Raw genomic sequence first — 18,367 nt, 5'->3', positions numbered from 1 at the left:
AGTATTTGTCAGCTTGGGAGGACATGGTTAATAGACCACATTGATTTGCCTGTGATGCTCTGCAAATGTCCCCTCTACACTTTCAAGCACTGGCTAAAACTTTATCCTTCCCCATGGTGCCTTTTTTAGACTATGCCAAATTGACAAAATTACCAACATACCAAATCAACTCAACTGAATCTGAAGGTGTTACTACTCAGTGCTAGAAGCCTAAATAAAAATGTACACACTTCAAGCCCTCCTCATACTCGTACAGACATCTGTGCAGTTACTGAGAGGTTTTAAGTGTCAGATTACCGCACAAGTGCAAGGTTTCAGTGCCTTCCACACTTAGACCAGTAGTTGCTCAGACAAGGGCTAAAGATGTAAGTGTTTGATGTACATCAGTTACAGCATTACCTCCAAGTTGGTCAAACAGGATGACGTAGAGTTCCTACAGTTGCAGATCACCATAGACAAAGTCCTGTACTGTGTCCTAGATAGCTATAAGTCACACTCCATGTCCCAAGAAGCTCACAATGCATACTGGGGCCCTACTGGAGAGACTTAGCATCCAGCCTAACACCCTGTTCATCAACCCCTTTTCCCCATTTTTCTACATGGGGTCAGGGTGTCCTGTTAACTGTCTCCATCTTTCTTGATTCATGCCCCACTCCTGCCTTCAACACTTGTGCCTGTTTCAGATCTTCCGTCTTGCAATCCTTCCACCTTTTTGCTGGATGCCCTCATTTCTTCTTGTGTTCTTTCTGTCCCAAATCATCTTCACCAGATTATCTTCTGCTTTTCTGGACATGCTCAAACTACAATAATCTCTTCTATCATCTTTTCTGCAATTGGAGCTACTTAGGCTTCTGTCCTCATTTTTGTCTTTTCCACAGTGTGCATCCTACCACCCTTCTCTGGCACTATTTCCATCACCTCTAGCTGTCCTCTGCTCTGTCTTCTGCCCAGGTTTCTGTACCATACAGTAGTACTGATTGCACCACTGTTTTGTACACCTTACTTTTTAGCTTCTTTGACATTCGTATGTCATACACTGCACCTGGCACTGCCAGCTGCCTGGAGCCCCTCTTATTCTAGCTTTGACCTCTTCTTTCAGACATCCCTTCTCATCAACCACCCTCCCAAATACTAGAAGCTGTTAACCTGTTCTGTTATCTTCCTTTCTACGTCAATTCTCTGCTTCTGATTTCTTCAATTTGCTGATACTGCCACCGTCTTAGCTGTACTTGATTTCATTCAATGTGCCTTAAATTTTGCATTCCATTCCCCAATCCTCTGTGCTGAAGTTCTTGCTCATAGTTTGCCTGTAATGCCACATCTGCATACAGCAACTTTGTTCTGTCCTCTCTGACCTGTTTGCTTATGTAGTCCATTACCAGTATGATCAATAATGGGCTTGGAGCTGAACCCTGGTGCATACCCACTACCACTAGGAACCTCGGTGTGAGACTTCAAACCACCAGAGTACTACCCAAATCAACTTTCTTGGGACCTTTTCATATTGTTTTCCAAGTCTAGGAATGCCCAGTTGGAAGCTTTCCTCATCTCTAGATGTTAAGTTGTCAATCTCGCCTTCATTCTTGCTGGATGGGTTCGGAGCCGATCCTCGGCTCCAACTCGGCACTTGCTTTAGCTTGAGAACTCCTTTTACCAGCTCGAGGCAACCCTATGTCCCATGATGCAAGGCGGAACTACCCCAGATCTCGTTTGCCGCTTAGCGAAAGAGGTCTCCTTTTTGCCAGCTGAGGTAAGTTGATATTTTCAGAAAGCTTAGTCAGGGATTTATTTCTCCCTTATTCCCCTTTTTATAGTGTGTAGTGTTTCTACAGCCCACCCTATTCCCCTTATAGTTAAAAACTTTTAAATTATTTTTATAATTTTAAAAGAGTTTGTTAGGCCTAGACCCCCTTGCTTAATCCCTACCTGTGTGTCTGTGTGTTTGGGGATTAATTGTGTGATTGTTGGGGTGTGTGTGACTTTCTTCCTCTAGGACTATGTCTAAGGAACCTCTAGGACTATGTCTAAGGAAGGCAAGGTCTCAGGCTTCAAGAAGTGTGACTCGTGCTGTCAGAAAATGTCTCTGACAGACGGTCACACTTCTTGTGTTTACTGCCTGGGGCCTTTGCACCTGCAGGACTCCTGTGCTTTGTGTCACTCTTTTAGCCAGAGAGTCCTGCAGGAAAGGAGGAATAAATTGATCCTCTGTGGCTTGCTTAAGCCAGAAGGTTCTCCCTCTAAAACAGGGTCCAGTAAACCTTCTAAGCCTCCAAGGTTCAGGCTACAGTGTCTAAGCCTCCTCCTGTGGCTCCGGCCCATCGAGCGAGATCGGCTCCGCTGGAGCCGATCTTTCTGCTTCTAAAGTAGTGGGCTCGGCACCGATCGGTTCCGACACCCAATCTACAGTTGCCTTGTCGGCCCGGCTGGAGCCGACACCTTATCCAGCATCGGAGCCGAAACCTTCGGCTCCATCTGGAATTCAGGGACTTCGGCTCCGATGACTTCGTCCCGAAGAGATCTCGGTCCCCTTTGGAGAGTATCCACTGGCCCGGGTCTCCTCTTTGTCGGAGCGGAGCCATCGGAGCCGATCTAAGAGATCTTCCAGGCTGTCTGACCACGACTTAGAGAGGGTGGTAAGCAGGCTGTTAAAGTCGCAGGCACTGGCCCAAATGCTCCATAGCCCGTCTCAGCAGACTTCGCTATTGCTTCACCCTTGAACTTCCTCCTCAGACTCCCCACCAGAGTTCGGAGCCGGAGCTTCGACAGCGACTGTTTGCGCCGGAGCCGATACATCCTTCGCTCCGCTGCCTTTGGCTCCGATCTCTTCCTTGAGACCTTCCTTGAGGGATCCGGTCGCCGAAGTTTCCTGGTCGGCTCGAGGGGCTAGTGGCATCGACCTTGTCCGACCCCGCTCTCCCTCTCGGGGCTTCGGCCTTGGTAAGCTCGGCACCGACATCGGCCTCGGAGCCTTCCCTCTCAGTGGAGCCGGGAATTCCTGTTTCCTTGGAATGGGGATATTCCGGTCTCCCAGGGAGGGGAGCCTTTGAGGTGATGAGTGTCCTGGCTCCTGAGCCAGGTCAACGGTCCATCCCTCTAGCTCCTCCCTCTTCGGTGCCTGTAGACACCTCTTGCCAGCCTCTTGGATCCAGGGATCCATCGCCCCAGGTTTCCCCATTGGGAATTTCCTCCTCTTCCGAAGTTTCTCCTGATCCTGCAGGTGAACCCCCTCGGAAGAGGACGTGTAAGAGGAAACACACAGACTCCCCTGAGTCTACTACATCTGATACCGACTTAGATGAGTCGGAGGGTTCCCCACGATCCCCCTCTGAGGATGTCTCCTTTTCAGACATCCTTGAGCTCCTCAAACAGAGGGGGAATTGGCCATCCATTGATCCCTCCGAGGATGAGTCGGTATACCTGGAGGCTTTTGGATCCCGACCCTCCACCTCCTGGGTGTCTCCGCCTTTCGACCCACTTATGCAGGTAGTGGCTCGAAAGGCGTGGGCAGCTCCAGATTCTGTGGAACCTGTCCCCAGGAGGCCATCCAAGTTTATTACAGCCCCTACGGACAAACAGTTTCTTTCCAAGGGCGTTTCTGTGGATGTTATGGTGGTGGCCAGCCACTAAGAAGGAACTTATGATCCTTCAGTACCTGTCCATCCTCCTAACAAGGATTCTAGCACCATGGACAGGTATGGAAAGCGGATGTTTTCTTCAGCGACCTTTGCTATGCGTTCACTGAACTACCTTTGTCACTTCACCAGGCTTCAAAGAGATATTCTCAAGGAACTAGGTGAAGTGGTCCAGGATCCTTCTGCTGCTGGGGATCAAGAAAAGATTGCCTCACAGCTAGCAATCCTGAATTCCTTATCCAACTCCTCCATGCGGCTCATATCCTATGCGGCCGATGGAGCGAGCAGGGCCGCAGGCACAAGAGTGGCTCTTAGACGTCAAGCCTGGATGCGGCTTTGTAATTTTGCGGACCCCTTTAAGGCGTCCTTCACCAATACCCCCTTTGATGGTTCGGCTTTGTTCGGACCTCAGGTGAAGGATACCTTGACCAGGTGTGAGCAGGACGGTGAAACTCTTTCTGCCGTTGGAGTCCATTTTTCCACCCCTTCTAGACCATATCCCAAGGGTCAGAAGGGAGGGAAGATGTGGTTCTGCAAAGCCCAAGGAGCTACACCGGACACACGTGGTCAGTTTACCCCCAGAGGCAGAGGGGGTAACAATAGACGCCGCCCTAGAGGCAGGGGGGGTCCTCAGAACCAGGGCAACAGGGAGTCTCTTCCTGAGAAGCCCTTTCAGCACCCCTGAGGTGTTGCCCGACTGTCCACCCCTGGAGGCAGTCGGGGGAAGGATTTCGCTGTACCCAGTAGCCTGGCATTCCCTTTCACAAGATATGTGGGTACAGTCGATCATATCCGAGGGTTACAAAATCCCCTTCGATCGGTATCCAGTACCTCAACAATCCCTTCCAGACATCTCACCCGGTCAAAGGGATTTGGCAGAACAGGAGGTTTCAAAACTCCTAGAAAAAGAGCCGCCCAGACTGTTCCGGCAGACCAAGTAGGATCCGCGCCTACTGAGATTCTTTTGGTCCCCAAAAGGACGGGAGATTGAGACCAATATTAGACCTGAGCAGTCTAAACAGATTTGTCAAGAAGGCAAGATTCGGATGGTCACGCTTCAGTCCATTCTGCCCTTTCTGGGCAAGGACAACTGATGTGCTCTATAGACCTTCAGGACGCCAGACTGTCACATAGATTCACAGGCGCCCAGAAGGTTTCTCCGCTGCTAGGGACCTGTCATTACCAATTCAGAGCCCTGCCCTTTGGCCTCACTTCAGCCCCCAGAGTGTTTACCAAATGCATGGCAGTGGTCACAGCTCATCTGAGACGTCAAGGATTCCAGGTGTTTCCTTATTTAGACGACTGGCTCCTCTCCGCCACCACCAGGTGTCAGCTTCTTCAGACCAGAGACTACACTCTGCAGCTTTGCAGGAGTTTGGGAATTTCAGTGAATTTCAAAATCTTCTCTGCGGCCTTGCCAATCTATCACCTTTATAGGCGCATAATTAAACACCGTCAAAATGTTAGCCAGACTAACAGATCAAAGAATTCTGGACATCCAAAAATTCGTTCGGATTCTATTGCAGAGCAGCAGGGTCAAAGGCAGATTGATACTAGAGGTTTTAGGGCTTATGGCGGCGGCCATTGTTCTTGTACCAGTGGCGCGCTTCCACATGCGCCTTCTGCAGTGGATGTTATTCACTCAGTGGTCCTTCCACAGTCTTCCGATGAGGCACAAAATCTTAGTCACACAATCGTGCAGAACTCATCTGAACTGGTGGATATCTTCCCCTCTTCTTCATCAGGGCCGACCCTTTGTTCCCCCTCCTCCAGTTGCCACAGTTACTACGGATGCCTCTCTGATCGGGTGGGGGGGGGCATTATCAGGGCAGGATGGTCCACGGAATGTGGCAACCCATAGAATACCATCTGCACATAAATGTCCTGGAGATGAGAGCGGTGCTTTTAACGTTGCAAGCCCTCAACGACTTTCTTTCCACGGGGACTATTGCAGTACAAACGGACAACATGTCCGTGGTCTGGTACATCAACAAGCAGGGCGGGACCAGGTCCTATCCGTTGTGTCGAGAAGCTCTCAGACTTTGGCAATGGGCAATCTCCTCTCATCGGTTTCTGATAGCAACACACATCCCCGGCAGGTCCAACCTCTTGGCGGACAGGCTGAGCAGATCCATTCTCATGCCTCACGAGTGGTCTCTCAATCAGTCTGTAGTGGATCAGATTTTTCTGAAGTGGGGCACACCTTGTTGCGATCTTTTTGCTACACCCCAAAACAGCAAGTGCCCCGATTTTTTCACCCTCTTTCCCCTACCAGGCCAACCCCTGAGAGACTCTCTAACCCAGGATTGGCCCCGGGGACTTCTGTACGCTTTTCCTCCCTTTCCCTTGATTCCACAAGTCATTCAGAAAGCCACCGTTTTGAGGGCCAAGTTGATTCTCATTGCCCCTTACTGGCCTCGACAAATTTGGTTTCGCCTCTGCATCGTCACCTCCTGGTGCAGCCCTGGCATCTGGACCCAGTTCCAGATCTCTTGATCCACCAGTCGGGTCAACAGCACCGGGCCATTCATTCTCTCAACCTCACTGCTTGGTTGCTCCACTTCCTTCCCTAGCCAGGCTTCCATGAGCTCTGATTCAGTCACAGACATCCTAGTGGCTTCTTTAAAGTCACCCACCAAAACTGTTTATGCTAGCAAGTGGCGATGCTTATTTGGGCAAATTCCAGGAATATTGATCCCTTTACTGCTCCTGTGCATTCTGTTTTAGATTTCCTGGCTGAGGTTTTTCAGTCAGGATCTTCTTCATCTACAGTTAAAGTTCAACTGGCTGCTATTTCCAAGTATCATGTTGGCTTGCATGATAATAACATTATGTCTCATAGATTATGCAAGGCCTTTCTGAGAGGAGTTTTTCTCCTAAAGCCACCGATAAAGCATCCTCCTCCACAATGGGATCTAAATTTAATGTTGGCATCCTTGATGTTACCTCCCTTTGAACCGTCTGCTTCATGTTCTTTGAAATTATTGACCTGGAAAAAACTATATTTTTACTGGCGGTCACTTCAGCAAGAAGGGTTTCCGAGATTCAAGCTCTCTGCATCCGTTCCCCTTACTTGGTTTTTCATAAGGACAGGGTATCCTTAAGAACGAACCCGTCCTTTCTCCCCAAAGTTGCGTCTCAAACCAATATTAATCAATCCATAGATCTACCAGTTTTTTTCCCAAACTATTCTGACAGAGCTGAACAAAAGCTTCATTTTTTGGATGTCCATCGTCAGCTCAGGTACTATTTACATAGAACGAAACAATTCAGGAAATCGGACCAATTATTTGTCTCCTATGCAGAAAACAGGATAGGTCTCCCAGTGTCTAAAGTGACCTTATCCAGATGGTTGTCTTCCACCATTTCCTATGTGTACTCTCTGAGGCAAGCAACTATCTTCTAAACCGAAAGCACACTCAACCAGGAGTCTATCCACTTCTGCAGCCTTTCAGGATAGACTACCCATTGATACCATTTGTGCAGCAGCTACTTGGGCCACTCCTCATACCTTTGTCTCTCATTACAAGTTAGACTTGGCCTCCAGAGACAGGGCCAGTTTTGGTTCCACAGTTCTCAAGAGTCTGTTTCATTGAGCCACCCGGGATACAGGTGCTAGGACGGTCCCATCCAGCAAGAATGAAGGCGAGATTGACAACTTAACATTTAGAAGTTATGTACCTACCATAACGCTCCATGTTAGTTGTCTTCTCGCCTTCTTTCTTGCGTCCCTCCCTCCTTCCCCCTGGCCTGGACAGATCTTGAAGAGTTCCTATCAGGTTGTTTCCTCCTGAGCCTTCATTAGAGGACTCTTTATTATGAACTTGGGTTTCCTAAATATGTTAGGTTAGTCCTTAGCAGGGTAGGTTAGCTACCAAACGAGATCTGAGGTAGTTCCGCCTTGCATCATGGGACATAGGGTTGCCTCGAGCTGGTAAAAGGAGTTCTCAAGCTAAAGCAAGTGCCGAGTCGGAGCCAAGGATCGGCTCCGAACCCATCCAGCAAGAAAGAAGGCGAGAGAAGACAACTAACATGGAACGTTATGGTAGGTACATAACTTCTAATTTCTTTTCAACTATTTGTTTTGCTGCAAACGTAGTCAGTTGTGCTGCATACTGATCTGAATCTGAACAGCTCATCTCCCATCTTTATTACTACTCTGCATATCCAATCGCCCTCTCCAGAACTTTTATGTAATGTGACACGAGTTTGATACCTCTGTACTGCCCACAGTTGGGGATGTCCCCTGTTTTTGTACAATGGCATGAGTATTCTGTTTCTCTAGTCATTTGGGGATATGCTTTTCTCTCCACACTGCTACCAGTACCCTTCGGAGCCATTTCTCCCCTGTCTCACCCAACATAGTTATATCTTCTCTGACCTCATCTGAGCTGCTGCTTTCCCCCAACTTCATTTTCCTTAGTGCTGTTCTTACTTTTGTGGTGGGCTCCTCCATTCTTTTCATTGTAGTCTGTCAAGTTACAGCTTCAATGGGGTTTTCTTTATTCAGAAGCTGCTGGAAGTACTCTTTCCAACTACCTTTGATGTCCTGTGGACAGGTGAGCAGGTTGTTGCTGGCATCTCTTATGAAGGGTCTCTCACTACCTTTATTTTTCTGTCTTTGCCTTACAACCTTATAGTATTTTATTTTTCTTTATTTTATATTTGTTTACTAGGAGTGTCTGGCTGGGCCAGACGCCCATTTTCAACAGAGGCCCAGGGAGAAAAGCTCTAATAGTAACATAATTAGCTAATAATTTCAAGAGAAATAATTTATAACAATAATGAGATGTCAACAACCATTTTCACAGACACCATTTGTACAAAACAGGAGAAAGTGGTACAGGAAATGAGACTTGCATGTAATTCAAGTCTGATATATATAACATGATGGTTGAGAGGAAATAGTCGCTTGTTCAGGTAGAGGAGACAGAAATAAGATACAAGTGGAAAGTTTTAGAAAGAGCTGAAGAGTTGCAAAGACAGTCAGCCTGGCTTTGTACAAGAGCAAAGCCACTTGTTGGTGTGCTCTTAAGAGATGTTTGAAGTTGGAAGTGTTCGTAAAATTGAGTATTGCTTGTGCTAAGGAGAAACATGGCTTGAGTAAAGTGAATCTCCATGGCTATTGGATTTGGTTACAATTAGAAGGTTTTTAATGAAGGACCTTGGAGGTCAACGACAGGGATAGGACTGAGCTGTGTGAGAGCAGGGCAGTAGCTACGGTGGTGGAGTATGGTATTAGTGAAATTTAGTTGGTTTAAGGTGAGAAGATTTGGAAGTTCAAGCCATTTTAGGTGGTGCAGGGCAGAGCAATTGTGTGTTCTGTATGGGAGATGGGAGGCTAATCTTGCAGTTTTATTATAAGAGGATTCAAATTTATTTAAATCAGTTTTTCTAAGGTTGGTGAAAACTGGGGTATGGTGGAAAGGTGAGTTCTGCATGTGGCTTGTCTAGTGGAGTCAGGTAAGGTTTGATGAAAGAGCCTATCTTGATGTCTACTTTTTTGATGGTGATGGCCAGGTGCTTATCGAATCTAAGGTTATTTTCTGTGGTGACTCGTACTTCATTTGAGGCACTGATTCTATTATAGTAGTACTGGAGGAAGAGATGGTGAAGGTGGGATGGTTATGGAGTAGTTATTTACTGGTAAAGAGCACAAGTTTGCTCTTGATGGGGTTAAGAACAAGCTGGGAGTCTAAAAGGTAGTTTTTCGAGGTCATTGAAGGCAAGTTAGGTTGTTTTAAAGAGCAGGTAAGGAGAGAGACGAACAAGTAAGGGTGGAGTCTGCATTATAGTATGGTAGTCTATTGGGTAGTAGAGGATAGTTTTTGTGAAAATAGAAAATAGTGGTCAGAGTGGATCCTTGAGGTACACCCAGAGACGCAGGTAACAGAAAGACCTGACACAATAGTTTTTCTGCTAGCTACTGTGTCACTTTCCAGAAGTTAGTAGAGTGCCTCTGATGCCCTGATGTTCATGTTTCACTGTTGCAGTCCTAACTAATGGGTTATCTGGCTCCCGGTAGCCCTCGATCGGCCAGAATGCCAAAGGTAAGTAAAAATGACATTGGCTGTCTGTTGTAAAGGACGTCAGGGCAATCCGATACAAAAGGAGGCAGCCGACGTCACTTCCTCAGTCTTCCTTGCTGCGGAGCCAGAAGCAGAAGCATTTCTTGCACGAGTGCCGGTTGGCAGTTTACCTTTTTTGTTTCCAACTACAAAGTTGAAGTCCACTACAGCTAAATATCCCATTGGTTATCCTCTTTTCTTGCCTTAACGAATGTCAAAAAAGGTTAATTGTCTTACCTATGGAAAGCCAATTCCCCATAGAGATTTTCATTTTAGGCCTTGACCACTACATTCCTAATTGTGATCTCTGTGCTTCCTTTAATTTGCGTACTATTCGTCATCTAGCTAAGCTTTTAGCTAAGCATTTTGGAGTTTGGCTTAAGTTTGTCGTATGGCTTCCACTGGTCTTCAGGCTTTGGATATCCCTAAGAAACGTAAGGATAAGGACTGCGACAGCCTTCCGAAGGTCAAGACCTCGGATGATAAGTTTGGTAGTCAGTCATGTGGTAGCCAGTGAGGTGCCCTGGCAGCCCACAGATTTTCAACTGCAGGCCTCTGTTGAGACCATTTCTGAGGCCTCCGGCTTCAATTTTGCCTTCTGACCTTCCACCTGTTGCCTCTTCAGCTGCATCCGGAGCCGCTAAGCTGACTCCGGTGTCTGAGGCCTCCGTTCTTCGTTCAGACAGCAAGCTCATACAGACTACTTTGGCTGCAATTTTGGCGGTTGCCAGGCTTCCCGAGTTTTTCAGACTTGCAGGTAAATCTTCCAGTCGTAAGCCTGTGAAGAAACAGGCTCCAGTTTCCTTCCGTTCCCCTCCTTCTGAAATGGTTAAAATGGCTGATGACCTTTTGACTCTTATTAGGGGTTCACAGCCTCCTCCTTCAAAAAGAGGTAGGGATGTCTCTCCTGAGTCTGTCTTATTCAGGTTCTGATACTTCCAGTATTTCTATTGATGAAAAGGAAGTTTCTCAGGCTTTCTCTCCTTTTGAGGTTTCAGACGCCGAGGAGTCCATCCCTTCTGCTTCTCCTGCAGAAGCTTTCTCTTTTGGTGATGCTTTAAATACTCAGGGAGCATTTTAAATGGGGAAAGTCAGGATTATCCCCTTTCTAAGAAAAGGATTAGGGAGTTTTTGGATTTGCCTCAGCATAAGTCTTTGGCTATTCCACCTGTGTTGGAAGTGGTTGATTTTCTGAAAATTCCTTGACTCCAAATTCGGTTCCTCTTGCTCCGAGGAAACCTGACAGGTACTATAGAGTCCCTGATTCTCATTTGTTTCTTTTCAGGAATCCGTTGGCTGATTCAGAGGTTATTTCTCAAGGTCCTAAAGGAGTTAAGGCCACTGTTACTAAAAATCCTGTTCCTTCTGACAGGGAATCTCTGAACCTAGACAGGTGGGGTAAAAAGGTTTATACCTCTGCCACTTTTGCTATTGGGTCTAATTATTGTCTTTTTCATATGCTGAAGTACCAGCAGCACACCTTGGAAGCTATTAAGTCTAGGATAGCAAGTGTGTCTCTGTTGGTGGAGAGTAAGGCTATGCAGGATTTGCTGAATTCTGCCAGTCTTGTCAAACATTCATTACATTGTGGTTTTGACATTCTAGAATCCTCCTGTAGGGCTACAGCTACTGGCTCTGTTATTAGAAGGCGTGCGCGACTCAGGGGAGCAGCCCCTACCAGAGCCTGTCAAGACTAAGCTTTTAGATGTACCTTTGCATAGGGATAGTCTTTTTGGCAGCAAAGCAGAGGAAGTGCTCAATAAGATGGAAGACCAGGCCAAGTCTATGCAGACAGACTTTCTGCAAGTTCAGTCTCCTCGCTTTAGCAGGAATTACCCTTCTAAGAGTTGGACGTTCCCTGATACCAGCAGACAGAACCGTTCTAAGACTAGAGGTTACAAATCTTCTAGGGGACAGGTGGCTACCCCTCAAAGGTCTAAGCATTGGAAGGCTTCCTCTTCTAAGATGGGAAGTTCTAAGCCTGTATCTCAATCTAAACATTTTCAATGACTCTCTCCAACTTCTGCCTGTTCTTGCCTACCCAGAGTCCTTCAGGGGAGGAAGGGTGGCCCTTTTTGCAAATGTCTGGGCCACCATCACCGATGACAAATGGGTACCCAGAACTCTAGGACACAAGTTTTCTTTCCACACAAGTTTTTTCTCCACACCGGATTCCCAGATGCTCCACCAAACCAAAGGGCAGAAGTAGGAAAGCAAATTGTGTCTGTTATATTTGGGAGCAATAGAATCCATTCCTGCTCAGCAGGTAAGCCAGGATTTTTATTCCAAACTTTTTTCCTAGTTCCAAAAAAAAGAAGGCACCTGGCGTCCTATCCTAGATCTAGCCATCCTGAACTCTTTCTTGATAATTCCAAAGTTTAGAATGCTCACTTTGCATCAGTTGCTCCCATTGTTAGAAAATAATTCCTGGCTGGTAATGGATCTCAAAGAAGCTTTTCTGCACATCCCTATCAAGGAAAGTTGCAGCCAATACCTGCGTTTCAGGGTGGGCAAGCGACATTATCAATTCTCTGCGCTGCCCTTTGGCTTGTCTACTGCTCCCAGAGTTTTCACAAAGTGCCTGGCTCCAGTCCTTGCTTTTTGCAGGCAGAAGAAAATTCAAATTTATCCATACTTGGACTGTCTACTTCAAGCAAATTTTCAGGAACAGCTGTTAAAAGATCTAGAATTTGTAAAGACTCTTCTCTCTTCCTTGGGTTACACTCTCAATGAGGAAAAATCAAAAATGGTGCCATCCAAAGAGAACATTCCTGGGAACGAGTCTGAACACAGCCGCCCAGATGATAAAGCTCACCCAGGAGAAGCAGACAACCCTTTAAGTTTACTTCAAGGACTTGGCAAGCCTGTTCCAGCTCCCTGCAAGGAAATGCCTGCAAGCTGTGGGATTCATGGCCTCTTGCATTCTCATGATTCCATATGCAAGACTGCATATGATGAAATTCCAGTGGTACCTCAACAACATTTGGTGTCAACACACAGGACCTGGATGTGATAATTCCTCTGCTTCCATGTCTGCAAACATTTTCTATGGTGGGCAAAAGCCTGTCTACAGAACAAAGGCATGCCTTTTCACCCACCCCTTGCCACTCAACTCGGACTACGCCTGTGGAGCACACCTGGATGGCAGATGCATACAGGGAAGTTGGAATGCCCAGCAGATACACCTGCACATAAATTTAAAGGAGTTGATGGCAGTCCAGCAGGCCTTACTAGCTTTCAAGCATCTTCTTTCTCCAGGGACTCTGCTTGTCAGGATGGACAGCACCACAGTCATGTGGTACATCAACAAGCAAGGAGGGACTCATTCTTACCTCCTGTGCAGACAAGAGCATGAGTTTTTGGTCCATAGCAGCATCCCTGGGCCTGCATCTCCTAGCTCAGTTTCTTCCAGGAAGGCTGTGTTTTGGCAGACTAGTTGAGCAGACCGACCCTGGATCCTCACGACTGGCAGCTGAACAGCAGTTTTTTACAGCATCATTCAACGTTTGGGCACACTCTTAAGATCTTTTCTCCTCTTCAGACAACCATCTTCTACTTGTTTTTTGCACCAGACAGCATCACAAAAGAGCTTGGAAAGTGGGTGCTCTGTTCTTGGACACTGCTGTCAATTTACGCCTTCCTTCCTCTTTTTCCCCAGGGTATTATTGAAGATCAGGGACGAATGACCAAGGACTATTCTCATAGCTCCGGACTGGCCCAGACAGCGTTGGTATCTGCTGCTTTGCAGTCTCTCCCAATTTCCTCCTTGGCATCTTCCTCTGAAGCCAGATTGGTTCAGGAAGGGGGAAACATTCTACATCCTCATCTTCAGTCTCTCCATTTGGCAGCATGGCGCATTGTATGACTCCATCCTTTTCTTCCCTTTCCCAGCAGGTGGTTGATGTGCTGAGTGAGGCCAGGAGGCTTAGCACTAGGAAGTCCTACACTGGCAAATGGGAAAGATTCTCTGATTGGATGTAGGCTAGAGGGGAATCTTCTCAGTCTACCCTTCTTCTGATCCTGGAGTACCTGGCTGATTTGCTTTAGGGTGGTCTTACTTTTTCCTCTATGAAGATCGTACTTCAGCCATTTCTGCTCATTGTTCTTTTGAACAACTCATTTTCTCTCATCCCCTGATGAAAATGTTTCTCAGAGGTGCTTGCAACTTAAGACCTCCCAGAAGGGCACCTACTCCAGCCTGGGATCTTAATTTTGTTCTAGAGAAACTCACTCTTCCTCCTCTTGAGCCAGCTGCCACTCCAGGCTTAGTTTCTCTCGTGGAAGACTGCCTTCCTCTTGGCTATAACTTCAGCAAGGAGGGTTTTGGAGCTGCATGCTTTGGCTGTGGAGCCTTTTCTTGTTTTCCATGCTGATAGGGTCTGTCTGAGAACCAACCCCTCTTTTATGCCTAAGGTGGTTTCTAGCCTGACTCTTGGTCCATACACCTTCCTACCTTCTTTCCTAATCCTCGAAATAGAGGCGAAAGAATCCTACATTCTCTTGATGTGCATAGACAGCTCAGGTTTTACCTGGATAGGACAAAAGACCTTGGGAAATCAGCAGTTAATGGTCAGTTTTGCCCCTGGAGCCCAGGGCAAGGCTATTTCTAAGCAAACCATTTCTAAATGGATTGCACATTGTATTACTTTGTTTTTCCTTTCATGGCAAGGTTCCTCCTCAAGGGGTTAGGACCCAGTCAACTAGAGCAGCTTCCACTTATGCAGCCTTTTTTAAGGGGTGTCCCTACTAAAGACATTTTGGAGGCTGCCCCATGGTCTTCTGTTCACACTTTCACAAAGCATTATAATTTGCCTTTGTTTTCAAGAGCCAGGGCAGGGTTTGCCACTGCTGTTCTGCATGGCATTATCTCCAGTCCTTGATTCTGTTGGTTCCTCCTCCCTTTTCTCTGGGCTTTGGTAATCAACCCATTGGTTAGGACTGCAACGGTGAAACACGAAGATAGTACAGTTGTGTACACTTACCATAAATGTAGAAGTTAGTCCTGGTTTCCCTCCCTCCTTCCCCTTTTTCTCTTTTCCTAAGGTACAGGCTATATTTGGTATTTGCAAAAATGGCTTTTGGTTTAAGCCTTGTTTTCTGGGGGCTTCTAACTATTATGGCAAGAAAGACTGAGGAAGTGATGTCAGCTGCCTCCTTTTGTATCGGACGCCTTGACTTCCTTTATAACTAACAGCCAATGTCATTTTTACTTGCCTTTGGTATTCTGGCCAATCGAGGGCTACTGGGAGCCGGATAACCCATTGGCTAGGACTGCAACAGTGAATACACTCTAACATCTACATTTATGTTAAGTGTACACAACTGTACTTTCTTGCTATTGCAGTTCCTTTCTTAGCTTCTTTGTTAGTCAGCCGGTATTCCTTCTTAGCCTGATCCAGCTTTTCTATTGCACTTTTTTCCTGCACTTTCTTTTGATGACTTTCTGGACTTCTGCATTCCACCACCAGTTTTTCCTTTTTTTCCATGTGTGGCTTGGCCACATCTGTTCTGTAGTCCTCACACATGCTGTTTTGAGGCACTGCCAGTTTTCCACTCCACCTGTTTCCTCCTCCTATTGGGTTGCTGGAACTTGTACTTTCCACTCAACATTCCAAGTCTTCAGTCTGGTCTCTCCTGACATTAGCTTCTGACCCTTACTTGCAGCTGGTTGTTGCAACCAGTGGTTTATACTGTGGACTGACTATTTCACTGGGGATGCCTTTGCAGTAACTGATTATACGCCAGTGCCCTTTCCTTACTTGGAGGAATCCCATCCAAGTTGCATATTGGCCACTGTTATGTATGTGATCTTGAGACACTTTATAAACCATGTGTGTGCGCTACTAGCAAGCCATTTGCCAGACAGAAGTCTAGAATAGCCTTTACTTTATTCCTGTTGCCCCACCCATGTGGACCCAGGCAGTCCTTGTGTCCTGTTCCGTCTATCCCGATATGTGAATCTGCCCTATTATTACACTGGAGTCTGTCATGAATCTCGCTAATTGTAATGATATCCCTCGCTGCATTCTGAAGCCTCTCACCACAATTCCCACACCGTTTCTAGCTTGTCTTAAGTCAGGTGGCTTTGCTGCATTGCCTTTCCATCTTGTCTCTTGGATACATAGGATGTCCAGCCTTCTCCATGCCATGTCATCCACTTCCAACTTCTGTCCTGTCAGTGAATTTACATTGAGTGAAGCAATTCGTAGTTCATTGACAGGTTGATTGGTTTTACATCCAACTTTTACTCCACACAGCTACCCCAGGTAACCCATGCTGGGCAACTGGGCACTGGCCAGCCAGTAGCTTATTGACTCTGGGCTGCTTAGCTTTATGGTAAGCACACACTGGCCAGTAGGGGGCACATATACTTTTCCCACCGTTGGCATGGGTCCTTGGAGTAGGCCAGGTCCTCAATCCACTTACTGGCAAATTCCAACACCCATTTGGTGACATTAGTCAACATGATCGAATCACCTAGAGCCGTATTTTGCAATAAGTGACTAGCCCTCCAATGGTGCATGTGTGTGATCCATATTATCCTGTCTTAAGGATACTGTGCACCACAGTAGATGCCCAAAGTGTTTGATCCATACAACTGTTCCCCTTATGGGGCACCATGTGGTGTGCATGCTGCCCACAGCCCCATTCGTTAGTGAGTTTGATATGGAAACGCTCTGTTTTTCAGAGGTTGGAAGAACCTCAGAGACGCAAGGAGAACATGCAGACTCCAAAAAGGTATTGGCTGGAGGTCAAAATCAGACCCTGTACTTTGTATCAGAGGCAAAGTCCTTAACCAATATGGCAATTGCTGTCTTCATTGGAGACTGTAATTATCCCTGTATGGACTGGGAATCCTGCACAGCCTCATCTACAAGCACAAAGATTCCAGCATTTCATAAACACCCATGACCAAATAGTGAAAACACCCACTATAGAGGCTTCAACATAGTGGACCTGGTACTCAATTATGAAAGAATGCTAACACCCCACCCCATGTCACATCCTCCCTGGTTAGGTCTGATCATAACGCTAGTTCCATTGAAATCAGAATGAACTCTGTAACACCAGTAACTGTTGGTTTGCCTTGGATTAGTTCCTGTCTTCAAGTGATTTGTCAAAATTCAGTGCCTCACCAAACCCTGAAGACACGGCACCCTATGCAGATTTCCTTTCAGTTTCTGAACAGTCATATCAGTGGCTGCATACAGGCTGCTGTATCTGCTATAAGTAAGCACAGAGCTAACCCCAGAAACAAACCGCCCTTGTGGAACCCTAAATTTTTAACAGGATACAAGAAAAGGAAAAATATAGTAAAAAAAATCAGGAAGGTTAATTTCCATAAAGCTAAAAAAAACTCTCCAAAATAGACAACTAAGAGGGCTAATTAGGTCAAAGAAGCCAACTTTGAGATTGAGATAACCTCAGCTATGTCAGAGAACTCAACTGGTGGTTAATGGTGCCACATTCCCCAAGGCTGGCGATATAGCAAACATATGTGGTAAAGTTGGAACCAAATTTGTCAGTCACCCCCAACCATCCCCTGAAATATAATCCCAACTCTAATTAGGGAGCATGCACTTGTGCTTGCTAAAGCGAAGAACATAACTTCACTGAGTGCCAATAGCACCCCAGGATGCCCTCCTGAACAGTCTCTAAAATATGACTTACCCCTGGAATCTTTTCTTAACTATAGTCTTAAAATAAGTTTTGTGCCACAAGAATGGAGGACTGCAGCAATCTTCCTCTCCGTAGGGGAGGACATTCAACGGATCCTGGAAACTTCTGATAGATTAATCTGACTAGTCTAATTTGCAAAGCCATAAAAAGAATCGTTGCGGAAATTATCAACAGATGCAAAGGAAAACTGTAGACACTGGATCCATCCCAGTCTGAGTTAGTCAAAGGAAAGTTGTGCTTGCTGAACCTGGTGGACTATTTTAAATAATCACTAAAGCAATGGATAAGGGGAAAGCAGTGCATACTGGCTACTTAGAGCTGGATAAAGCATATTATACAATACCCCACTCTGGTATTGCCAACAAACTTGGAGACCTAGGCATAAACCCCTTTATAAAACGCTGGATAGCTAACTGGCTAACTGATGGCATCCAATAGGTTGGGTGAGGCCACCTCCACGAAAAGGCTGGTCAACTGATAAGACCCAATAGGTTAGGGTTGGTGAGGCCGCCTCCACGAAAAGGCTGGTCACAAATGGAGTCCCAAAAGGGCTCTGTGCTAGTCCTGCTCCTCTCTCACATCTACTTCTCAAAGGTCAAAGCCAATATCAGAGGCTGCTGGCTAACCAAGTACAAAGATTGCAAACTGGGAGGAGTCATTGAATCCCACTCAAGATGTGAACACCCTTAAGGGAAGGTCTAATACAGATGTTTGGTGCATGGCTTAACTCTATGCCAATAAATGCATTACAGTTCCTTTGGGAAGTAAGCCACCTTGGGTAGCTATGTTATCAATAGAATGCCCCCAAAAGTTGATTCACTGGTCAGGGATCTGGGAACTTGTGTAGATGGGTACCGAGCCTTTGAACAACATGCATTCAAAGTAGTTAAAAAAAAAAAAAAATCCTGTGCTGCTCAGCATGGGAATTCCCTTCTTCCTTGTTTTCTTTGTCAAATGCCCAAACCACTAGTCAAACTCTGTTACTAT

At 46.3% G+C, this 18,367-nt stretch overlaps 1 protein-coding gene across 1 annotated transcript in view; it reads right to left on the bottom strand.

Annotated features, from left to right (window-relative positions):
• Nucleotides 1-18,367, bottom strand: part of LOC122815078 (putative cation exchanger C521.04c) — a 1,300,764-nt gene that overhangs the window by 295,917 nt on the left and 986,480 nt on the right. Inside the window, exon 13 of the mRNA XM_044087322.1 lies at nucleotides 13,867-13,888. Coding sequence (XP_043943257.1) covers nucleotides 13,867-13,888 — 22 coding nt within the window. The remainder of the gene's footprint in view (nucleotides 1-13,866; nucleotides 13,889-18,367) is intronic.

This window comes from Protopterus annectens, chromosome 11.part0 (assembly GCF_019279795.1).
Source record: "Protopterus annectens isolate FY-2018-M chromosome 11.part0, PAN1.0, whole genome shotgun sequence".
NCBI classification, from domain to species: domain Eukaryota; kingdom Metazoa; phylum Chordata; order Ceratodontiformes; family Protopteridae; genus Protopterus; species Protopterus annectens.
This window is presented reverse-complemented; position numbering and strand designations above follow the sequence as displayed.